Source organism: Amblyomma maculatum, chromosome 1 (assembly GCF_055883805.1).
Source record: "Amblyomma maculatum isolate TAMU_Amacu chromosome 1, ASM5588380v1, whole genome shotgun sequence".
Lineage (NCBI taxonomy): Eukaryota > Metazoa > Arthropoda > Arachnida > Ixodida > Ixodidae > Amblyomma > Amblyomma maculatum.
This window is the reverse complement of record NC_139344.1, coordinates 430,023,622-430,042,522: the sequence shown is the minus strand read 5'-3', so window position 1 is coordinate 430,042,522 and position 18,901 is coordinate 430,023,622. Positions and strand designations below refer to the sequence as shown.

Below are 18,901 nucleotides of genomic sequence, written 5' to 3'. Positions count from 1 at the left end.
TCTTTCGTGCCGCTATTAGGCTGGGCTTCAGCAGTGGGATGGTTTGCTCCGTGGTACAAAACGTTTACTCGATAAGAAGGCAACGCAAAAAGAACAGCCACAGAAGAGAGGACACGACACAAAAGAACGTTACTTACAACTCATTTTATTTTGTCGGCTAGTCACGTATCTAAAAGCAGTCACATTATGTGCCACACTAGGGTGGCGCCAGATATCTTTGACATCTTTTCACAGAATAACACAACATATATAATGGTTTTATCGCCTCTTCAGTTGTTAAGGGTAGCTATTATCAGAGACAGGTTACAACAAAGAAGGAAAATAGATATGAGAGAACTGCACATGACATGGAACCAGGCATGGAAGGCCTTTATCCTTGTAAAATTGTTTATAAAATTTATCCAGAAAGTCGCACTCAGCCGAGTACAAGCTTATAGAGGAACCCCTGATGCAGTGGCCCGCTTTCTTTTTGATGTGAAAAGCTTAGAGTAAACTCTTGCTTTTGTGCTGAAATGGCTGCCTAGAATCTTTGCTTCTTAAAATCCGGGTATACATGCCATAACATGCTCACTAATTTCGCGAGCTTATCTTGCTTCAATATGTTTTGAGAGTGTTCCCTTAAAGATAAGCTAAAACGTTTATCGCAAAAAAAAAAAAAAAGAGTTCTGTGCGCCATTTTATAGAACTTGTCCGTGAACAAGACTACCATACTTAAATATGAAAGAAATGAACGCAAGCGGTACTTTTTACAAGAAAGCGATCCCTAGCGGGTCCCCTCTCCAAGCAAAATGCCGCTGTTGTCCGTAATTGGCCGGCCAATCATGACGTCATGTTAGGCATGCCAGGCCGACGCTGTCGAGTTGCGGCGTGCGTGTTGGTTCAGGTCACCTGATAGCCCAATTTGAAGTATTAATGACTATTCGAACAATGTAAACCAACTCTGACACTTACCGTATGCGTTCGAGCAACCAGCAGTTCCAAAAAAAGAAAACGGCGTTAGAAAGTTGGCCCCGCCGGGGTGGTGCAGTGGTAAGACGCCCGACTACTGTGCCGGAGTTCCCGGGTTCGAACCCGACCGCGGCGGCTGCGTTTCGATGGAGGCGAAACGAAGAGGCGTCGTGTGCTGTGCGATGTCAGCGCACGTTAAAGATCCCCAGGTGGTCGAAATTACTCCGTAGCCCTCCACTACGGCTCCTCTTTCTCTCTTTCCGCTTTCATTCCCACCTTCCTCCCTTCCCCTACGGCGCGGCTCGGGTGTCCACAGAGCAAGTGTGACAGTTACTGCGCCTTTCCCTTCCTGTGGTTACTACTGTTCCCAAGGATCCGGGATCGAATTCCGGCCTCGGCGGCCGCTTTTCGGGAATGGCGGAAAGAAAGGCGCCCGTGTGCTGTGCGTTGTCAGTGCACGTTAAAGAATCTCAGATGGTCGAAAATTCCGGAGTCTTCTCCACTACAGCGTCTCTCATAGTCTGTGTTGCTTTTGGACATTAAAACCTCCAAACCAACCGAGTATTACACACTAAATCGCGTTTCAGCAGCAAGAAATGAAATAGGCATTGTATAGGGTGCAATCCTAATTCACAGCGCGTTTATACAGCCTTCGAGTAACACCCAACGGCGCAACGACAAAGGTACGCGTGTTTGCTGCATGCCCCTGCCGTCTTTGCAGCTTAGTTTTCGCGGTGCGCTATTCAATGCAACGCCGAAAATGGACCGGCTTCAGCCGCATTATGAAATTAGACAAGTTCGCAGATGAAGCCAGCTTAACGGATGAAGTTGCCAGATGAAGCGAGCTTAACGGAACGGTGCCGGCGAGCGCGGCGGACGGGAACTCTGGACGAGTGCACTCCCTGGTCGTCGCTAAGCCTATACTAATTCGCATCAGCGCCACAGCAGGCGACGCTCGGGGATTGAGCACCGCAGTAATAAACGGGCTAATCATATACCTGCCTTACTGCCAATCCTCTTGTCTCGCCATGAAATGAAGATATCATTAAGTACCGCGCCACCTTAGCACAGGAGCTAATTTATACAAGATGATCGGGTGAGCCGCGACGCACCGGCGACTGCCACTGCACATCTGTAAAGAGAAACTTGCTTATATCGCGGCTATCACTACTATCAGCATCTCCATACGGGTCAGCGATCCTCAATAAGGGTTATTTTTTGACATTCCGTGACCCTTGGACTTATTATTTAAGAAAGCAATAAATTTGAGCACGCTTCCTTGACGCTAGCGCAAGGGATCCACGGACAGCTTCCGGAAGGTGTAATTGGAGTGGTATGCGGAGGAAGTGCTGCGTTCGGACGATGCTTGAGCGCGCTGCTCCCGCCCGAGCTGCACGGCACTCCATACACTGCATAATAAATTATTCTTGCAAATGAAGCTTTGTTCTACCGATCACGCAACTTGTTTGCTGTACCTAATTGATAATTGTTGACGTATCCGAGAACGGTGGCAAGCTGTGTAACAACAGCAAGCCGCGAATCGCGTTTTAAGCACGGTATCTACGGTCAAGCGTACGACGGGGCAGCCAGCCGTGCAACAGCGGTAATAATCTAATAAGGTTTGGCAACAATGACAGGACGGCACCAGGCTTCCGTTCCGCTGATTTAATTGAAATCCCAAGTTGCCAAAATTGCTGTCAAGATTCGATTATCGTCATCGGCACGAAAATCATCAGTGAAAAACACAGCTGATTCCAAAGGTAAGAAAATTTTCCTAGTCATGGCAGTGACCCACTGTGCGGAAAGCTTCTTATCCTCTGGGAAACCCTAACACAATGTCACCTGGATCACCGATGTTCGTACAACGGAAAGCCGTGTTTATAGCCACTGGGCGCTTCACGCACTCACAAGAATCTTTGCTTTCTAATGACACGAGTAAAATACCTTTCTAACATCGAACGACGTTTATTCTACAACTGAGCAAAAGAGGCTCACTACTCGGAGGACATCAAAGCGCGCGGCGCACCACTCCGCAACAGCTGCGTATCTGCCGGTTGACCTCGTATAGAATCGTTTATCACACGGAACCTTCAACACAGAACGACCGAACTGGAGAAAACAAACGGCACAAGCAGGAGACTTCGCTGATCCATCGATCACTAAAGCTCGGGGTCCAAAATGGGCCGGCATTCTGATACTGACGTCACATCCGCCTGTTTCAGCACCCGCCCCCGTCGCTCCCGCTGGTGACGAGGGCGTGACCGCGGCACGTTTTTAACAAGCAATTTCGGTTTTTCTTATCTACAGAATTCAGAACAAATTGGCACAGATGATAAACAAAGCCCCTTCTTTCTAACCACCGAATTTTATGGAGTTTAGAAACTGTGTCAGCTTCCCTTTAAACGGTCGCAGAGGCAACGCCCTCTCTGTCCGATACAGCATCTTCAGCAAGACCACTCCTATGTCATATTTAACATATGCTTCACGTTGCCGTTTGCAACCGCTCTCGCCCTCACCGCAGATGCGGGAACACAACTTAGCCAACTTGTTTGCTGCACAGAAAACAAGCGGCACATTGTGCCCGCTGGCCACTTTTTTGAGGTTATGCGCAACCTTATGAAAATAAGGCGTCACCTCTGGTTTGGCTTTCTCGCGTTCACAAGCAGCCGCATTTTGACGGGATCTACGTTTCTTTAGAAAATTTTCAGCAACAGCCGTGATGACCAAGATAGGGAAGCCAGCAGCCAAAAGCCTGCTTGCCTATAAGCTACCGCCCATTTCGTGAGGACACGACTTCCGCAGCGCTGGTTTTAAACAGAGCAATGGCTCTTTTGAGTATTAGGATGGGACGAGTCATAGCGAAAGAGAGAGTTTTTCGCACGTGGTAAATACGCTCAACAAGCTACCGACTTTGACTCAGCAACTATGCCAGCTCCTTGTTTTATTGAAGTACACAAATTTGTTAATGCCTTTGGTGGGATTGCCTGCTAGTTGCGCCAGTTCTGCTGTCTCTCCCCTTCAGGTTGTTAATGAGTCAAATTTATCGATATTTTTCTGTCAGATCCGAACGCTTTATTTTTGTCCAATCTTGTATAATTGTATATAATGTGAAATTGTATATTATACTGTACTAAATATGAAATTGTACTGAATATGATTTAAACACCCCCCCCCCCCCATCAAGAACTATAAATATACTTCTGATGAATACATGTGTGACCAATCCCCCTTGTGGGTATGTACCATTATCTAAGGGCATAAGATAACAAACACGAGGCTGCACAGAAAACTAAGTTATTTAGACCCGCGCAACTTCTTCTATCTTCAGTTCACCCACATAGAGCTACTGTCTCATTTCGTTGCTCTGTCAGTATGCGCAGGAATTCCATTTCATTCTTCAATACGGATACAGAAGACGTGGAAACACAATGTTCACAAGACATTTTGATAGCCCAGGCTTCTAAAATCTCTTGCATTAACTTATAATTAATCATTTTAAACACTTGCACGCTGTAATAGTCGGCCGGACATTTTCCTTCTTTGCATATCTTTCTATCTTTGCACTACAACGCAAGGTTGGCGCCAGACTTTTCCGATATCACTGCGGCGTGCTCTCTACTCCTATCAGTCACACTTATCCAGTCTGACCAAAGTATTGCTTCCTAGAGAGCAGGGAAATCTGATGTATAAACCCTTAAGTAGATTCAGTGCCAGTTTCGGTGCGCAGGTTCGCATATATACTTGACCGCTTGCACTTTCACCTGCGCACACATACACATCACTGGATTAAGATCGGACAGAGATGCGGCCTTCAAGTCATTCCTACGGCTCCAAACAAAGCAAGCCGTATGTGTGCGCAGGTGAATAGGCAGGAGAACAAGTTAAGATGCCAAACTGAGTTCCGAACGAGATACTCTGAATGTATTCAAGGGGTTGAGCATCATATTTTCCTAGTCTGAGATTTAGAGTACATTGTAAAACCGGGAAATGTGTGAATGATAATGTTAAAGAGCATTCCACAGCAATATCGAAGCCTGGCACCAACGTTGCCGCTCTACTGATCAGTGTAAGATATGCAAATATCTAAAATTCCCCGTCGACCTTCACAATGTGGACGCTGAAGAAGAACAAGGATAGGTTCATGCGAGTTATTTTAGAAGCCTGCGCTATTAAGATATGGGGTGAATAATGTGTCAGTTAGCCTTCTGTATTCTTGTTCAAGAAAGAAATGGACCTCCTACGCACACCAGCAGGACAATAAAGTGGAGGGAAGAAAGTGCGAGGGTAAAAATAACGCAGTGGTAAGTACAGCATCGTCCGCGCGCGCGCGTTTGTGTGTGTGTGTGTGTGTGTGTGTGTGTGTGTGTGTGTGTGTGTGTGTGTGTGTGTGTGTGTGTGTGTGTGTGTGTGTGTGTGTGTGTGTGTGTGTGTGTGTGTGTGTGTGTGTGTGTGTGTGTGTGTGTGTGTGTGTGTGTGTGTGTGTGTGTGTGTGTGTGTGTGTGTGTGTGTGTGTGTGTGTGTGTGTGTGTGTGTGTGTGTGTGTGTGTGTGTGTGTGTGTGTGTGTGTGTGTGTGTGTGTGTGTGTGTGTGTGTGTGTGTGTGTGTGTGTGTGTGTGTGTGTGTGTGTGTGTGTGTGTGTGTGTGTGTGTGTGTGTGTGTGTGTGTGTGTGTGTGTGTGTGTGTGTGTGTGTGTGTGTGTGTGTGTGTGTGTGTGTGTGTGTGTGTGTGTGTGTGTGTGTGTGTGTGTGTGTGTGTGTGTGTGTGTGTGAGAATTAAGTTGCCACTTTTCATTGGTAGAGTGTTACATGCTTTGATTTGCGCTGTTATTATTGCAGCTATCTATGTACGTGAACGTCGCTGAAGTCCCGGATATGAAAAGAGTAAGATAAACTTTATCGTCGTGCAGGGCCATAGCCTCATCAAGTGAACACAAATCCGCGGCTCTCGGTGGCTTCTAAAGCCGTTTTCACAGCCCCGGATCTCTTTGTCCGTGTGTGAGCTGATCGAGGAATGCAGTAACCCACTGGCGTCAATTCGAGAGCTGCGAACACGGAAGGGCAGGATCCTGAAGTCAGACCCAGCCCTAATGAACAATGCCAAGCAGTGTTGAACCCCACATTTCTCAGTAAATGCATTAGGTGCACATATTCATATACCAACAAGTACATGATTACAAATGCATGCATACGCAATGCCGAGATGTAGGGAAGATACCTGGCTGCCTTCAAGCATGATATCTTGCCATGGCGGTGACCTAGTCATGACGAAATTTCTAAAAGATGAAATATTGTTCTCTTTCCTACTCTTTTCGCAGATACTTCAACAGTCCCTCGGTACTGGTGACTGACTCCACCACCAACTTGACGATCGAGAATAGATCCGAATCCATAAATCAGTTAACCAGAACTCAGTTCTCAATTATCACCCAATTTTTAAAACAGCCAGTCTATATAAGGTATGAAAACGCTTATTGTATACAGGTAATGCAGGTTTCTTGGAACCACAACAGCTTTTTACTGACACGCAGCGCAGGTTCCGTAAGCGGCTGTGCTGCGAAACAAAGTATCATTCACACATAAGCTTCATTCCATTCTCCATTGTCGCTCATTAGCCGATTCCGCCTGTCTCGACTTCGAGAAGCCGTTCGAGAGTGTGCAACATAAGTCAGTTCAGTTCAGTTCAGTCGTTCAGTCGTGTCCGGCTCTTCGTGACCCTATGGACAATATCACGCCACGCTTTCCGGTTTCTCACTATCTTCCTAACATCACATAACTTCACCTGCAGCGCCTCGAGGATGCCATCTAACCATCGCGTTCGCTGTCGACCCCTTCTCCGGTGACCCTCAACCGTTCCCAGCATCAAATCTTTCTCCAGCGACGCCTCTCTTTTCATCAGATGACCAAAGTAGCTGAGCTTTAACTTTAGAATTTGACCCTCCAATGAGCATTCAGGGTTTATGGTCGACAATATCGACTGATTTGATCTGCTGGTCGTCCAAGGAACTCTCAAGAGTCTCCGCCAGCACCACAACTCAAACGCATCAATTCTTCAGCGGTCAGCCTTCTTCACAGTTCAACTCTCGCATCCATACATCACAACTGGAAAGGCCATAGCACGAGTTTTACGGATCTTGGTTGGCAATGTAATGTCTGTGCTCTTTACTAGGCGGTCAAGGCTAGCCATGGCTCTCTTTCCCAGAAGCAGGCGTCTCCTAATTCCATGGCTGCAGTCCCCTTCCGGGATAATCTTGGAGCCCAAGAAGAGGAAATCTGTCACAGCTTCCACTACTTGTCCCTTGATGCTCCAGGACTTGATAGGGCAAGACGCCATGACCTTCGTCTTTTTAATGTTCAGTTTAAGCCAAACTTCTCACTCTCTTCCTGTACGCGCATCAGAAGTCTGTTGAGTTCCACTTCACTTTTTGCCATTAAAGTGGTATCATCCGCGTATCTAAGATTGTTGGTACGTTTCCCAGCAATCTTCACTCCAGCTGAATACTCGACCAGACCGGCCTTCCTCATGATGCACTCAGCATATAAGCTAAATAGGCAGGACGACAGTATGCAGCCTTGTCTCACTCCTTTCTCAATCGGAAACCAATCAGTAAGACCATGCCCAGTTCTGACTGTAGCCTATTGCCCTTCATAAAGGTTCCTGAGGAGACAGATGAGGTGAATTGGAACTCCCAACTCTTGGAGAGCTTGCCACAATCTGCTGTGATCTACGCAGTCATAAACTGCTCCCTAATCTGTGCCAACTTTACCTCGATACAAGCCTTTCTCCTGGCACGAATATTTCCTTCTGTAACCATAGACTCTCAGTGCGTTGCTGCCTGCAGTAAATCTTCTGTATTCAGCCTTGCTCAATCTGGTGCGCCCAGAAAACGGATTTAGACCACTTTTTCTATTTGTATGAAGGCGTACCTAATTGCATATCTTCTAACGTATAACATACACCTATATTCTAAGGACTACGCTATTCTTCATGAAATTAACGACCTTCAAGGCGTCTCTTTTCTGGGAATTCATCTCACTTCTATATATGCATGAAATAGGTTATGGGTAATGGAATTTAATTTGTTCTAAATTCAAAGCTTTGTGTTTTTTCCGCACATTTTCTGCTACGGTTACATATTACCTAATTACCTAAATAACGGTGCAATTAACCATTTCACGTTGCTACCTCAGCGTTCGTACACCTTTACGCACGTGACTAACAATAGCGGTGGTATTTTGCGTCGACTGATGAAGCTGTGATTAGCGGCCGGACGCCTTGGTAGTCAGCTTCCATAACTGTCGCTCGCTAATAACTATGCTGATATTTCTACAGACTACTACTCCTGAGTGTATCCAACCTAATTCAGGGAACTCAGTACGAAGGCGCCTATTTCGGTATTAATCGAGACGATACAGCTGCTGTTTTCGAGCACTATAAAAAACGAGCTTACCATTAACTGCCCCGTAAAGGAAGAATAATTGATAAGCTTTGTATGATTGTTTCAGTTTTCATTGACCAACCCTGTGGCTGGGATTTTCGCACTCTGCATTACTCATCAAACCAAATGAGTATTTAAGAGCTTAACATGTTAGGATTTATATGTCTCTTGAATTTGTACAAATAAATATAATCTTCCGAAAACATTCTTCAGATTAAATTGGAAACTCTTAAAACAGAATTCTTGATCACTGTATCAGTTACTTTTCCGTCGCCCCACAAATAGCCGAGAAAAGAGTGACATCATTTCTATTAGAGGAAAGGGGACGAGGAGAGGTAGTGATTCTCCCTTAAGCAAGATGTCGTAAAGGAGTAACGTATATGATTGTCCACTATTTTATGAATATGATGCGTATTATGTATCAATGCCACGCCGAAACGCGTCTCAACCCTTCCTTCCATAAGATCACCTCTGTTAACTAGAAAAATGCGAAATCATGGCAAAGATTTTCCTGTCTAGGCACCAGTAACGGTGTCCGCTGAGGATAACTTCCGAAGAAGGGGTAAAACCTGAAAAGAACAAACAAATTCACTTCTCTGACGCACGGGATTTTCCGTTGCTCAAGCATCTCACGTTATGCACGCCTAGCTCCCTTCTCTCTCTTGCTGGCCCCGTAAGGGTTTCCTCATTGAACAACCTAAGGCGACACTCGGGCCAACGGGCGCACGTTTCCGGCGTCACCTTCGGACGAATTATCTGGAGCGCAGACGACGACGGCGTTGATGACGGCCGCCAGGTAATCGGATGAGGAGCCCACGGAGGGCACTAGGCAAACGGGCGTCGCGACGTTTCACTTGTCCTTCCCTCCCTCCTGGACACACGAACGGCTCCGCTCAAGAGCCCGCAGCGGGGCCGTCCGGCCAGCCAGCCAGCCGAAGCGGGCGGCCTGACCCGAAAATACACATAAAGAAGAGCGCACGCTCAGCAGGGACGAGCCCGGTTCGGTCGATGCACTGGCCTCCCCCCTCGCTTCTTGCCCTTGCCAGCGAGCGCGCGCGGAACAGGAGCGGCCCAGCCGCGACCCAAGACGAGTCCGGCCGCTGTCTCCCGTTCAGCGTCCCGGCCAGCGCGGCCGACGCAGCGCCTTCCCTCGCTGCCGCCGCCGCCGTGTTCTCCTCCTGGGCTGGGAGCCACCTGCCCGCCCCATGCGCACCCGATGGTCGTCGCGTCGTCCACCCTCCGCTCGGGAGGCTGGCCTGCCCTGCTCGTCCTGCTACTTGCCGCCGCCGCCGGCCTCGGTGTCTGGTTTCTCGTGGTGTCGTCGAAGATGCCTGCCCTGGCGCAGGCGGTGGTTGCGCCAGCGACGCCCGGTGAGTCACGCTCCTTTAACGCATCGGACGATGCTCGCTTAACGCCCACCTCTTGACCTCCCCTCTCATGAAGTGACGAAGAACCGGTTGCCGTCCTCCGCTCCAGTAGCACCTGCTGCAAGGGGCAAGGTCGCGTCGTGCGGCCAGCTCCTCAACGACCCCGGGGGTCATTGCTCGCGGCTCTCCGTATACGTGGCTTTGCGGAAGGGAACATTTGTCTTATGCTCGGCGCCAGATGACGCGATAAGCGTATGTGAGTGCGGTTGCGTGCTGGCAGCTTAGCCAGAGAGCGCAAGCTGAACGTTCGATTCGAGCGTGTGTGTTCACGGTCTTCATTTGGCGAATGCACAATGAACTGCGGTTGATATCGCATTTGTGTCTGTTTGTCCTTAGCCTCTGGTTTGACACTAGGACCCATCAAAGAAAGACGCGTTTCAGTCGCACCGTTTGGGAACGGTTTGAGGTTGCTGATGTTGGTTCCGCTTCTCACTTGACCCACACTACTTTTCATTCATATCCTGGTATTTGCACTTTCCGAACAAATCAAGATAACGCTTTTTATGCACGCAGTCTCTGCGAGGAGTTCAACTCTAGAAGAGCTTACAGTTAGGTTAGGTTTCGCTATCTCCCTGCAAGTGAGAATTCTGTGTCGGCTTGATTCTATCCGCCTTTAATGCTGTGCGCAAACAGTACGAAAATGCTTCGGCGCAGCATGGCTCCTTATGATGGCGCCAAAAACTATATTTTTTCACATTTCCTCTCTCGTTTTGTGTACATGCAAAGCATATGAACCGGAACTAAGCTGTGTGTACTAGAGCTATAGCATACCCTGTCCATTTTCTTTGCTAGTGTGTGCCATTCTGTCAGATCATGAACTGCGATATGGCGGCGTTTCTAACTGACATATGCTTCATTTAGAGCCATGCATCGCAGTTCGGTGTGGGCGTTTATTTTAAATATTGGGGCCAGGGCTATGCAACAAAATCTGCTTTCATGCTGCGTTATATTCACGGCATATTTTCAATTTTTTTTTCTTTGCATGAACAATATAGGAGAGGTTGGTACCGCATAGCACTGCTAGCTCCGACTTTTTACCAAAAAATAATAACCAATTGGTCGGACGATATACATTTCAGCATAACATATGCACTACTAAATACCATTACGCAAACACAAACAGTACATAACACATAAAACGAAGTACAAGGTTCAACAGAAGTAATATTGGTGAGCGATATAAGCTCCTCCTTTTAATAAAGTGGCTACTAAATTGGACGAATCTGACAGATGATTTAAGGCAAGGGAAACAGGTATTAGGAGCATTACTAATGCATGCAACAAAACATAAATATGCGCTGAGAAATAAAACTCCATTGCGCACTTCAGCGAATTGCAGAAAGGGAAATCTAATTTGCAGTACATTATTATTTGTTGATTCTGCCCCGCCAATCATCTTGTACTACCTTAACCGCGCTACAAAAGCAAAGCATTAATTCTTTATTTTTGCAATGTTCCACTCAAAGCTGCCACAACTGAATAAAGATTTTCCTTATATTCCCTGGTCAGTTAACCATCAAAGAGAAAGTTAGCACATTAATGATTTACCTTCGTCCACGCCAAACAATTAAAACCGCAAGTAAAAATGTTCCCTGAACTAACGTCGGTTTTAGTACCTGCCTGGCTTCCTTTTTATGTGTGTCATAGTAAACCCCTTATTTTCCTCTCGTTGTCTGGTGAATCTGTAACTCAGAGGCTAATTAGAATAAGCCAGCACCTCTCCGCGACGAAGTGATTTCAGGCACAAATCGAGCTTTCGCTTGTGGGTGGCAGTTAGAACAAAGTGCTGTTTAAGTCGTGGCTCTAGTTAATCCCCTGCTTCCTATTTAAGCCCTTGTACTGCCGACCTCTAAGGCTAACAGATCCAACCTATTGCGGCAGCGATTCTCACTCTATGCTGTACGGGAGGATTCTAAGGATCTCAATCGACAATGAGGAAACATTATTTTATATATAATCTTTCACCGCAGGAATGTCTTTGCATAGGCTATCTTCCCATTTTTTCTTACGTTTTCTTTCTGCAGATTTCTTGGAGTTTGTTTGAACCCGCAAAGGCGACTTGTGTTTTTGGAATGTCTTAATTCGTTTATTCTAGTTTAGATACAAATATTGCCTTCCTATAGCAGTCTTTATAATAATCTAACTGCAATGATTACATCTGTCATCCGAAGTATCACCTTAGTTATAAACATGTGATCAAGTACTTGGTAAAAGGTAGGGCGGATATGTACTATATACTGGTTAATGAAACGTTTCGGTTACCGATTTCATGCCTTCAGACAGTGCGACCTTTTAAGGTTATTGTATTACTAAGCAAAGTCGTGTGACACATTACTCGGCAAAAATTTTGCTCGTTCAACTCTCCTTAGTGAGATAAGCCAGCTTTGTTTAAAAGAAAAATATTCATGTAGTATCTCGGTTGTTATTACGAGCATCAAAAACATGTTCAAAACAGTGCATTTTTCTTTCAAGAAAATTGGCATTTAGACGAGGACGCACGGCAGTTTATTTTCATTTGGTAGGTTTAACAAACTTAACTGATCTATTCGTCACAAAAGCAAGAAATGCATTTTATTGATACTTTTTTGAAGCGACAATAAATTCTATACTTCACAAGTACAGGTCCATAAAGTATTAAATGAACAGACAGTGTATAGTTGACCAATATATCTTTCGGAACACCTATATTTAATGTTGTCGAATACCTTCCGCTTTTGAAATTTTGAGTGCGTAAATCTTCTGCACTTCCTCAGGCAGCCTAGCGCGTCGCGCGAAAGCCACAAACGATTACCTTAGGAGGCTATACTATACAACTCCTTGCGATTACCTTTACACTGAGCGAATATCCCGCTGCTGGAGCTGTAAAGAGCTCCATCAAGATGCACAACTGAGGAAGACGAACACTGCTCGAGGATCCTATGATTAAAAAAATTAAAACATCCTTAGAAGTTGAAAACCCCGTGTAGTATGGGCTCACTCATCTCGTCAATGTTTCTTTGGTAAATAATGAAATGGCTCAGTAATGACCGCGGCGTCGTGCATATAACAAAGTGAGTGTTTCACGACTTCCAAACCTAAAGCTGCTTAGCAAGGTAATGCTTTGGGTGACAATATTCTTGAAGGTCAAAACTGCTGCCCGGCCTAGCCACATAGTGACGTTTTGTCACTAAGGTTTCATAGCCTTGTGTTCCACGATGATCCCTATCCGCCCTATATGTAAACAGCTCAGCACTCCAAGGAACTAAAGGCCATAAATATTGCTACGAAGATGACGAAGCGGGCAGTGGCGCGGGGCGGAGCGGCTCGCGCCAGGCCAGCTGGCCATTAAAGCATATTTCATTGTCATGTCATCACGTCGTTCTGTTTCTGTTGTGTCGCCGTGTTCCATCGCTTGTCGTGCCATCAGGTAACAATATAAAACCTGCCCTAGAAAGGGGTTCCTCTTTACAGATTTTTGTTTCTTTTTACAATACCCTTTTACAAACAACCCGCAAATAGTTCAAAGCACGTCTTTTTTCAAGTTCTTTACAAGCTGCATACAAACGACTGCTTAAGCTCAGTGCAGATACAACCTCAAGATTCTATTTTGGGAAGGGTGTTCATCAGCGATATTTGCTAGCAAAAGTAGACATGTGGCACAAACACAACGAAAAACAGCTCACACGAAATGCTAGCGAATGCAGCGATATCCGAGTCAAGTGCAGTTTTTCGCTGGTAAATGTCATCAACCCTCTACCTGATATGCAAAACAAGGCGCGGATATCCTTTGCGAACCGACCTGTGCGGACAAGATGTGTGTGTACATGCTCTCATTGCAGTAACTGAACCAATATTATACCGTATCAGCCAGTCATTTTATTACACCTTACCTTACGGATGGCAATCTTTTTTTCTTCGCAGAAGGCCCGATCGCGAACGCTGATAGGCGTGCACCCTGTTAATAAAAGTCATGCATTGATGTCTCTCCCCGTGAATAGAATTCAAACGAACAGGAATGTGCCTCCAACGCTTTCGCCCTTCTTCGCTAAGAAAGTAGGGCGGGACGCACTCGAAGAAACGCACGCAACCTAATCTCTTTGTAAAGGTTGTGTTTTTCTTTGGATCAGCGTCAGGGGAAAGAAAAAACGTGGTTGGGTTCCACCTGTGCGTGCTCTGAAGACTCCCGAAGAGGTTATTGCGTGACTGAGCATACCTGGCCGTTTTGCCCTTGTTTTATGGTCGAGGGCTTAGAGAAATTATGATGGGGTTTTCGAATGCACGCACTTTCTAAAGTCATAGCACATCCGTTGCGCAGATTAAATTGATCTTACTATCAAAATGAACAAATCGCGTGCGAAGCCGGAACAGCTGTTCAGTTACATTGTACTGTTGACATCCTATGCGTGTCGAGTAGCTGCGGAATCCGCTGCCGTGAATTGCCACCTTTCCTACAGCCACAATTGTTTCCCGATTCTGTTACTTCTATCACAATGGCTGTGAATACATCAACTTTCGGTGCTATGAAACTCATATGAGGCCTCTACAAATCATCACTGAAGGAGCTTAACGAAAGAAAGAAAACCACTTCGAACCTTATGACAAGCCGCAATAAGAAACCAGACCATGCGTGGCACATCTACAAAAATGCGTGAAAAAAGTGAGAACCGTATCGAGCCATGTTACCAATAACGATTCGTTAACAAACTTTAACCCTTATGAACCGACAAACGACCAATCCACATTATTCACTTTAACTAACTCTGCCGTAGCAGTCCGGTGCGTTAACATAAACCATCAAATTGCTTTTCTGACTACGCAAAAGCATCGGAAGGAAGTATGCTTGCAATAAATAGTTAAATAAAATGTTGCAAGATTCTGTCTGTTGTGCACTGTTGTGCGCAATAAGGGTACAAGCAACGGTCAAAACGCATGCGTGTGGCTTCGTGTACGAAGAAGTTCTACGCCGGGTTTCCGAGAAAATGTAACTGTAAAATAAAACTGCTGCTTTTTATATAACATGAGTCAAGAGAGCTTAATCGCGTGTTTATTGAGAAAATTTGAATAGAGTGTAGAAACTTGGATTTTTCTCGTTAGGGCGTTTAAAGCACGCGCCTACAACATCCCAGAGATTTTTCCCATGTTATCCTATCTGAGGACAAAACAAGCATGCACCGTTTACATGCCTGGCAGCACCGCTTCAACGAGAATCGGAACATGCTGAAGCGGTGATTTATCCTCGATGTCGTAATCTTCTGAAATTACTGTTAATTTATTATTTCTCACGTTGGAAAGGCTTGTTTTTGTTGTTGTTTTTTTTGCAGCTGTGACATGAAATACTGCAGATAAATACTTTCATTACCTATCCTTGAAAATGATTATGCCGTGTAAGCTTCTCTACTAAAGAAATGAACCGAGCATGATGCTGTTTATTTTTGTGCTTTGTTTTTTTAATGAAAAGCGATAGTTATGCTAGCAATGCCATCCGGGGCAAGAACCGTTCTGTGACAAGCGATCTCAACATAAGGATAATTTTTTCCAACATATATTTGCAAACCCAGGTCGGCATATATCCCAGCATTTATAAATATATCTTATGTCCCATGACGGCAACTCGCTGAAACTGAAAAAAAGAGATACATATCTGGTCTTCTCAAAAACTTCACATATACAAAGAGCGCAGTAGCGAATAATACTTCAAGATGTACCCTCCGGAGGCTCTTTAGATGTTGGCTTTGATGTCACGGAATGGCTGCACGGCTCGTGCAGTGCCGTCCCGCCACGTGACCACAGCCTGCGCATGGGATATGAACGGCGCTTGGAAATTACTCCATAAGCTAGCTGCGACTTCATATTAGTTCACTTGATTATTTCCCATGAGAAAAAAGTCTGGCAGACACTTAAACTGCCAATTTAAGAAAATGATGCAAACGCAGTAATTGCTTCTTTTCCCAGCTCTCTATGTGGACCTTCGTGAGCTAGGGACTTGAGTAAAACGGAGAGCTAGTTCTTTGTCCCTTCTCTCAGTGCTCTTATTCCCGTTAGCATATGAATTTTTCTACTTGGTTGATCAGCAACCTTCAGTTCACATACATAATGATTAGCATAACATACCCACCTTGACAGACCACCCGATATAAGTATAAAGCCCTGTCCTATTCAGAGCCATACTATCATGCCACCGTGCCGTAAAGGCGGCAGAGTGTCTCACTCGGGTCGAGGTGTACTGGAAGGCTGCATTCCGATCTTACCATCCCATCTTTCAAAAGCGAAGCCAGAGTTGGCACAAATTAGGTGTGTAACGTGGTCCCTTGACGTCACAGAAACCGCCGACCAATTAGCGTACGGCCACGTTAACCAGCTTCCACCTGCCACAGGCATACCCTTAATATTCCACTCACCACGATTACGTTGGCTTTTCTGAGGAGCGAGCTTTTATAATTATCACGGTAATAACGTGAAAACATCGTCCAGGAACCATCACCTCCCTCCTGGTCCTCGCTTCTTATTATGGGCACGTGAACAATGAAGTGAAAGTTGTGCTAGCCAGTGCTGGTACTGACGTCACGAAAATACATCGGGGCATGACGAGGCAGCTACAGTCTATACACGTATGAATGAAGTGACCTATCAGAGACCAGCTGTGCAATATTCATGTGAATGGCTCAGTGAAGCATGCGAGGTAACGCCAACAGGCAGTGTCCAGCGCGCGTTGCGAATAGTAGTTTTTAGCTAGATTGATGGAGTCTGAGATAATAAACTGAAATGCGTGGTCACACACCCACTCATAAAATACTGCATTTCAAATCTACTTGATCGAACAGAATATTGTGCTCTGTAAAATGAGGACACTGACAAACAGACCACTGGCAACGGTAACGAGCGAGCGGGAGCAAGTGCTTGGTAAATAAATTTCCTGTGCATTTTGTAGCTACGGTCTTAGTATCTTTTTTTTTACTATTCGCTCTGCTTAAATTCATGGATGGTTTCTTTTCTTCGCATGCCTTCAAATTTCGGGTATCGCCATAAAATCGCGGCCAACCTAGACTCGAGTCAGTAAGCACATACAATGAGATGAAGAGGTTTGCACTTGTTACTCAAATGGTACATGCTAGATAGGCGAGATGTCTAGAGCGTGCATGGCGTTTGCTTTTTCGAAGTAAAACTTACTTCAGACAACTGATAGAAGCACCTAAGTTCTGAACACATCGCGGTGCGACTCTTATAAAAAAGAGCTTAGCCACAAAAAGAAGTCCGCAGCAGTGAAGGCTTACGTGATACTAAAAATAAGCGCGAAACATTTCTTACTCTTCGAATGCTAGCCAGGCACCTTCATTTCATCCATTTTATTTGCGTTTCATTTGCCCTTGACATCAATGTGACTAAAGGAAGAACTGGAGAGAGAAGGGAAATGTCCAACCACGGGCTCAACAGTTCTGGCTTTCTCGTTGCTAAACGCATTCATCGCAAACACGGCACCCAGTTTGACTTTTGACGCTGGATCACCGGTGATAAATAACGTCAGGTGTGTCAACCGCAAAGCCTTGCTGCGCCATCCTGAGCCGGGTTTGAACCTAAGATAAGAATGGACACTGGACTCTTATGTAAATAAAAGGAGTCATGGACTCGCTTCTCTTATGGCGAATGTTACGCACTCCACCATGGCCAAAGTCACTGGAAGCAGCAATCAATTACAGGAGACCAAATGAATGGAAAGTTAATTGTATCAGTAAGAACACCAGCTACAGTTCTTCATTGCTTGGTGCCCCGCGGTAGATGAGTGTTTATGCCGCTCGAATGCTGTGCCCAAACACGTGGGATGAAATCCCAGCAGAAGCAGAACATTTTCGATGGAGGCGAAAAGCAAGGCGCCCGTGTGCTGTGCGATGTCAGTGAACGTTAAGGTACCCCAGGAGGTCGAAATTTCCGGAGTCCTCCACTACGGCGTCTCTCAAAGCCTGAGTCGCATCGGGACATTAAACCCCACAAACCAACCAACCATTGCTGAGTGGCTTTCATGATACAGTTGTTTATTAAAAATATGTTGCAACATAATTTTATGCGTGTGTACTCTCACCAGCATATATACTTATCGTTCCTAAATATCCAGTACTGTCAAAAGCTATAAGTATTGCTAGCTTGTAACATGAGATCCTTGTTATGCACTGAGCTACAGCTTTCCCATCGGATGAGCGGTTTTATTTTTTTTTTTCACACCACAGTGTACCTTACAGAACAGGCAGAGAGAAGGTATAGCGACTCCGCTGTCCTATCGTTTACTCCGTATATTTCAGTTAAACGCAAGCATTCTTCAAACTTTGTACCTTTCCTGTCGTTATTCGACTGTTACAGCAAGCTTTTATCATGTGGGATAAACAGCAAATATGTAATAAGTGTTTTGTTATTTTGTGCAGCTCTAGCGTTAGCAGCATTTTTTACCGAGACATATTAGCAAAAAGTAATTTGATTTTAGCGCAATTAACCGGTGGCCTTGTTTTCGAAGAACATATATGGAAAAGGAAGCCTTCAAGTTTTTGTTCTCTGGTCAATGCAACAGCTCAATAGCTAGCATTCTTATTCCTAAGCAGGTGAACAGGAGTTTGGCAATATATAGCCCGCTCAGAGAAAAAAACCAGAACCACTAAAGGGATAAGCTATCTCTGGTACGTTTTCCTCTGAGGGGGGTTAGAAACCACGCGCTTAAGAAACCGGTCCCTTTCTACCAGATTGTGGTCGTAAAGGCATTAGACGCTATCTTTCAGAAATCAAGTTGTCCATTCCCAGCGCACGATCCTGTTGCGCAAACATCCTTTCTTATAGATGTTCGCGTGCTGCTTTCGTTTTGTAATCTTCCGAGGGAAAAAGTAAAGTACCATCTCTTACAGCACGCCCGAAAGCACGCTGTGTGCAGCTGGCGCCCACTTTGTGACGGAAAGAAATGGGAGGCCTTAATGCAGTTCAATAAAATGCGGAACTAAAGGAACTTGCTCTCTGGAACGTCTCCGACCGTGTGTTTTTGAGCATCGCGATATATTTTCCGACAGTACAGCGCAAGCCAGTGTACATTTAACGCCTTATTTCTGCAGAGTTATATAGGACAAGGGTGCTTCAGGTT

General features: G+C 45.4%; 1 protein-coding gene across 1 annotated transcript in view; it reads left to right on the top strand.

Moving 5' to 3' along the window:
- Positions 1-9,599: 9,599 nt before the first annotated feature.
- The window catches only part of LOC146209367 (pancreatic lipase-related protein 2-like), a 38,672-nt gene continuing 29,370 nt past the window's right edge, over positions 9,600-18,901 (top strand). The window contains exon 1 of the mRNA XM_084580148.1: positions 9,600-9,753. Coding sequence (XP_084436274.1) covers positions 9,600-9,753 — 154 coding nt within the window. The remainder of the gene's footprint in view (positions 9,754-18,901) is intronic.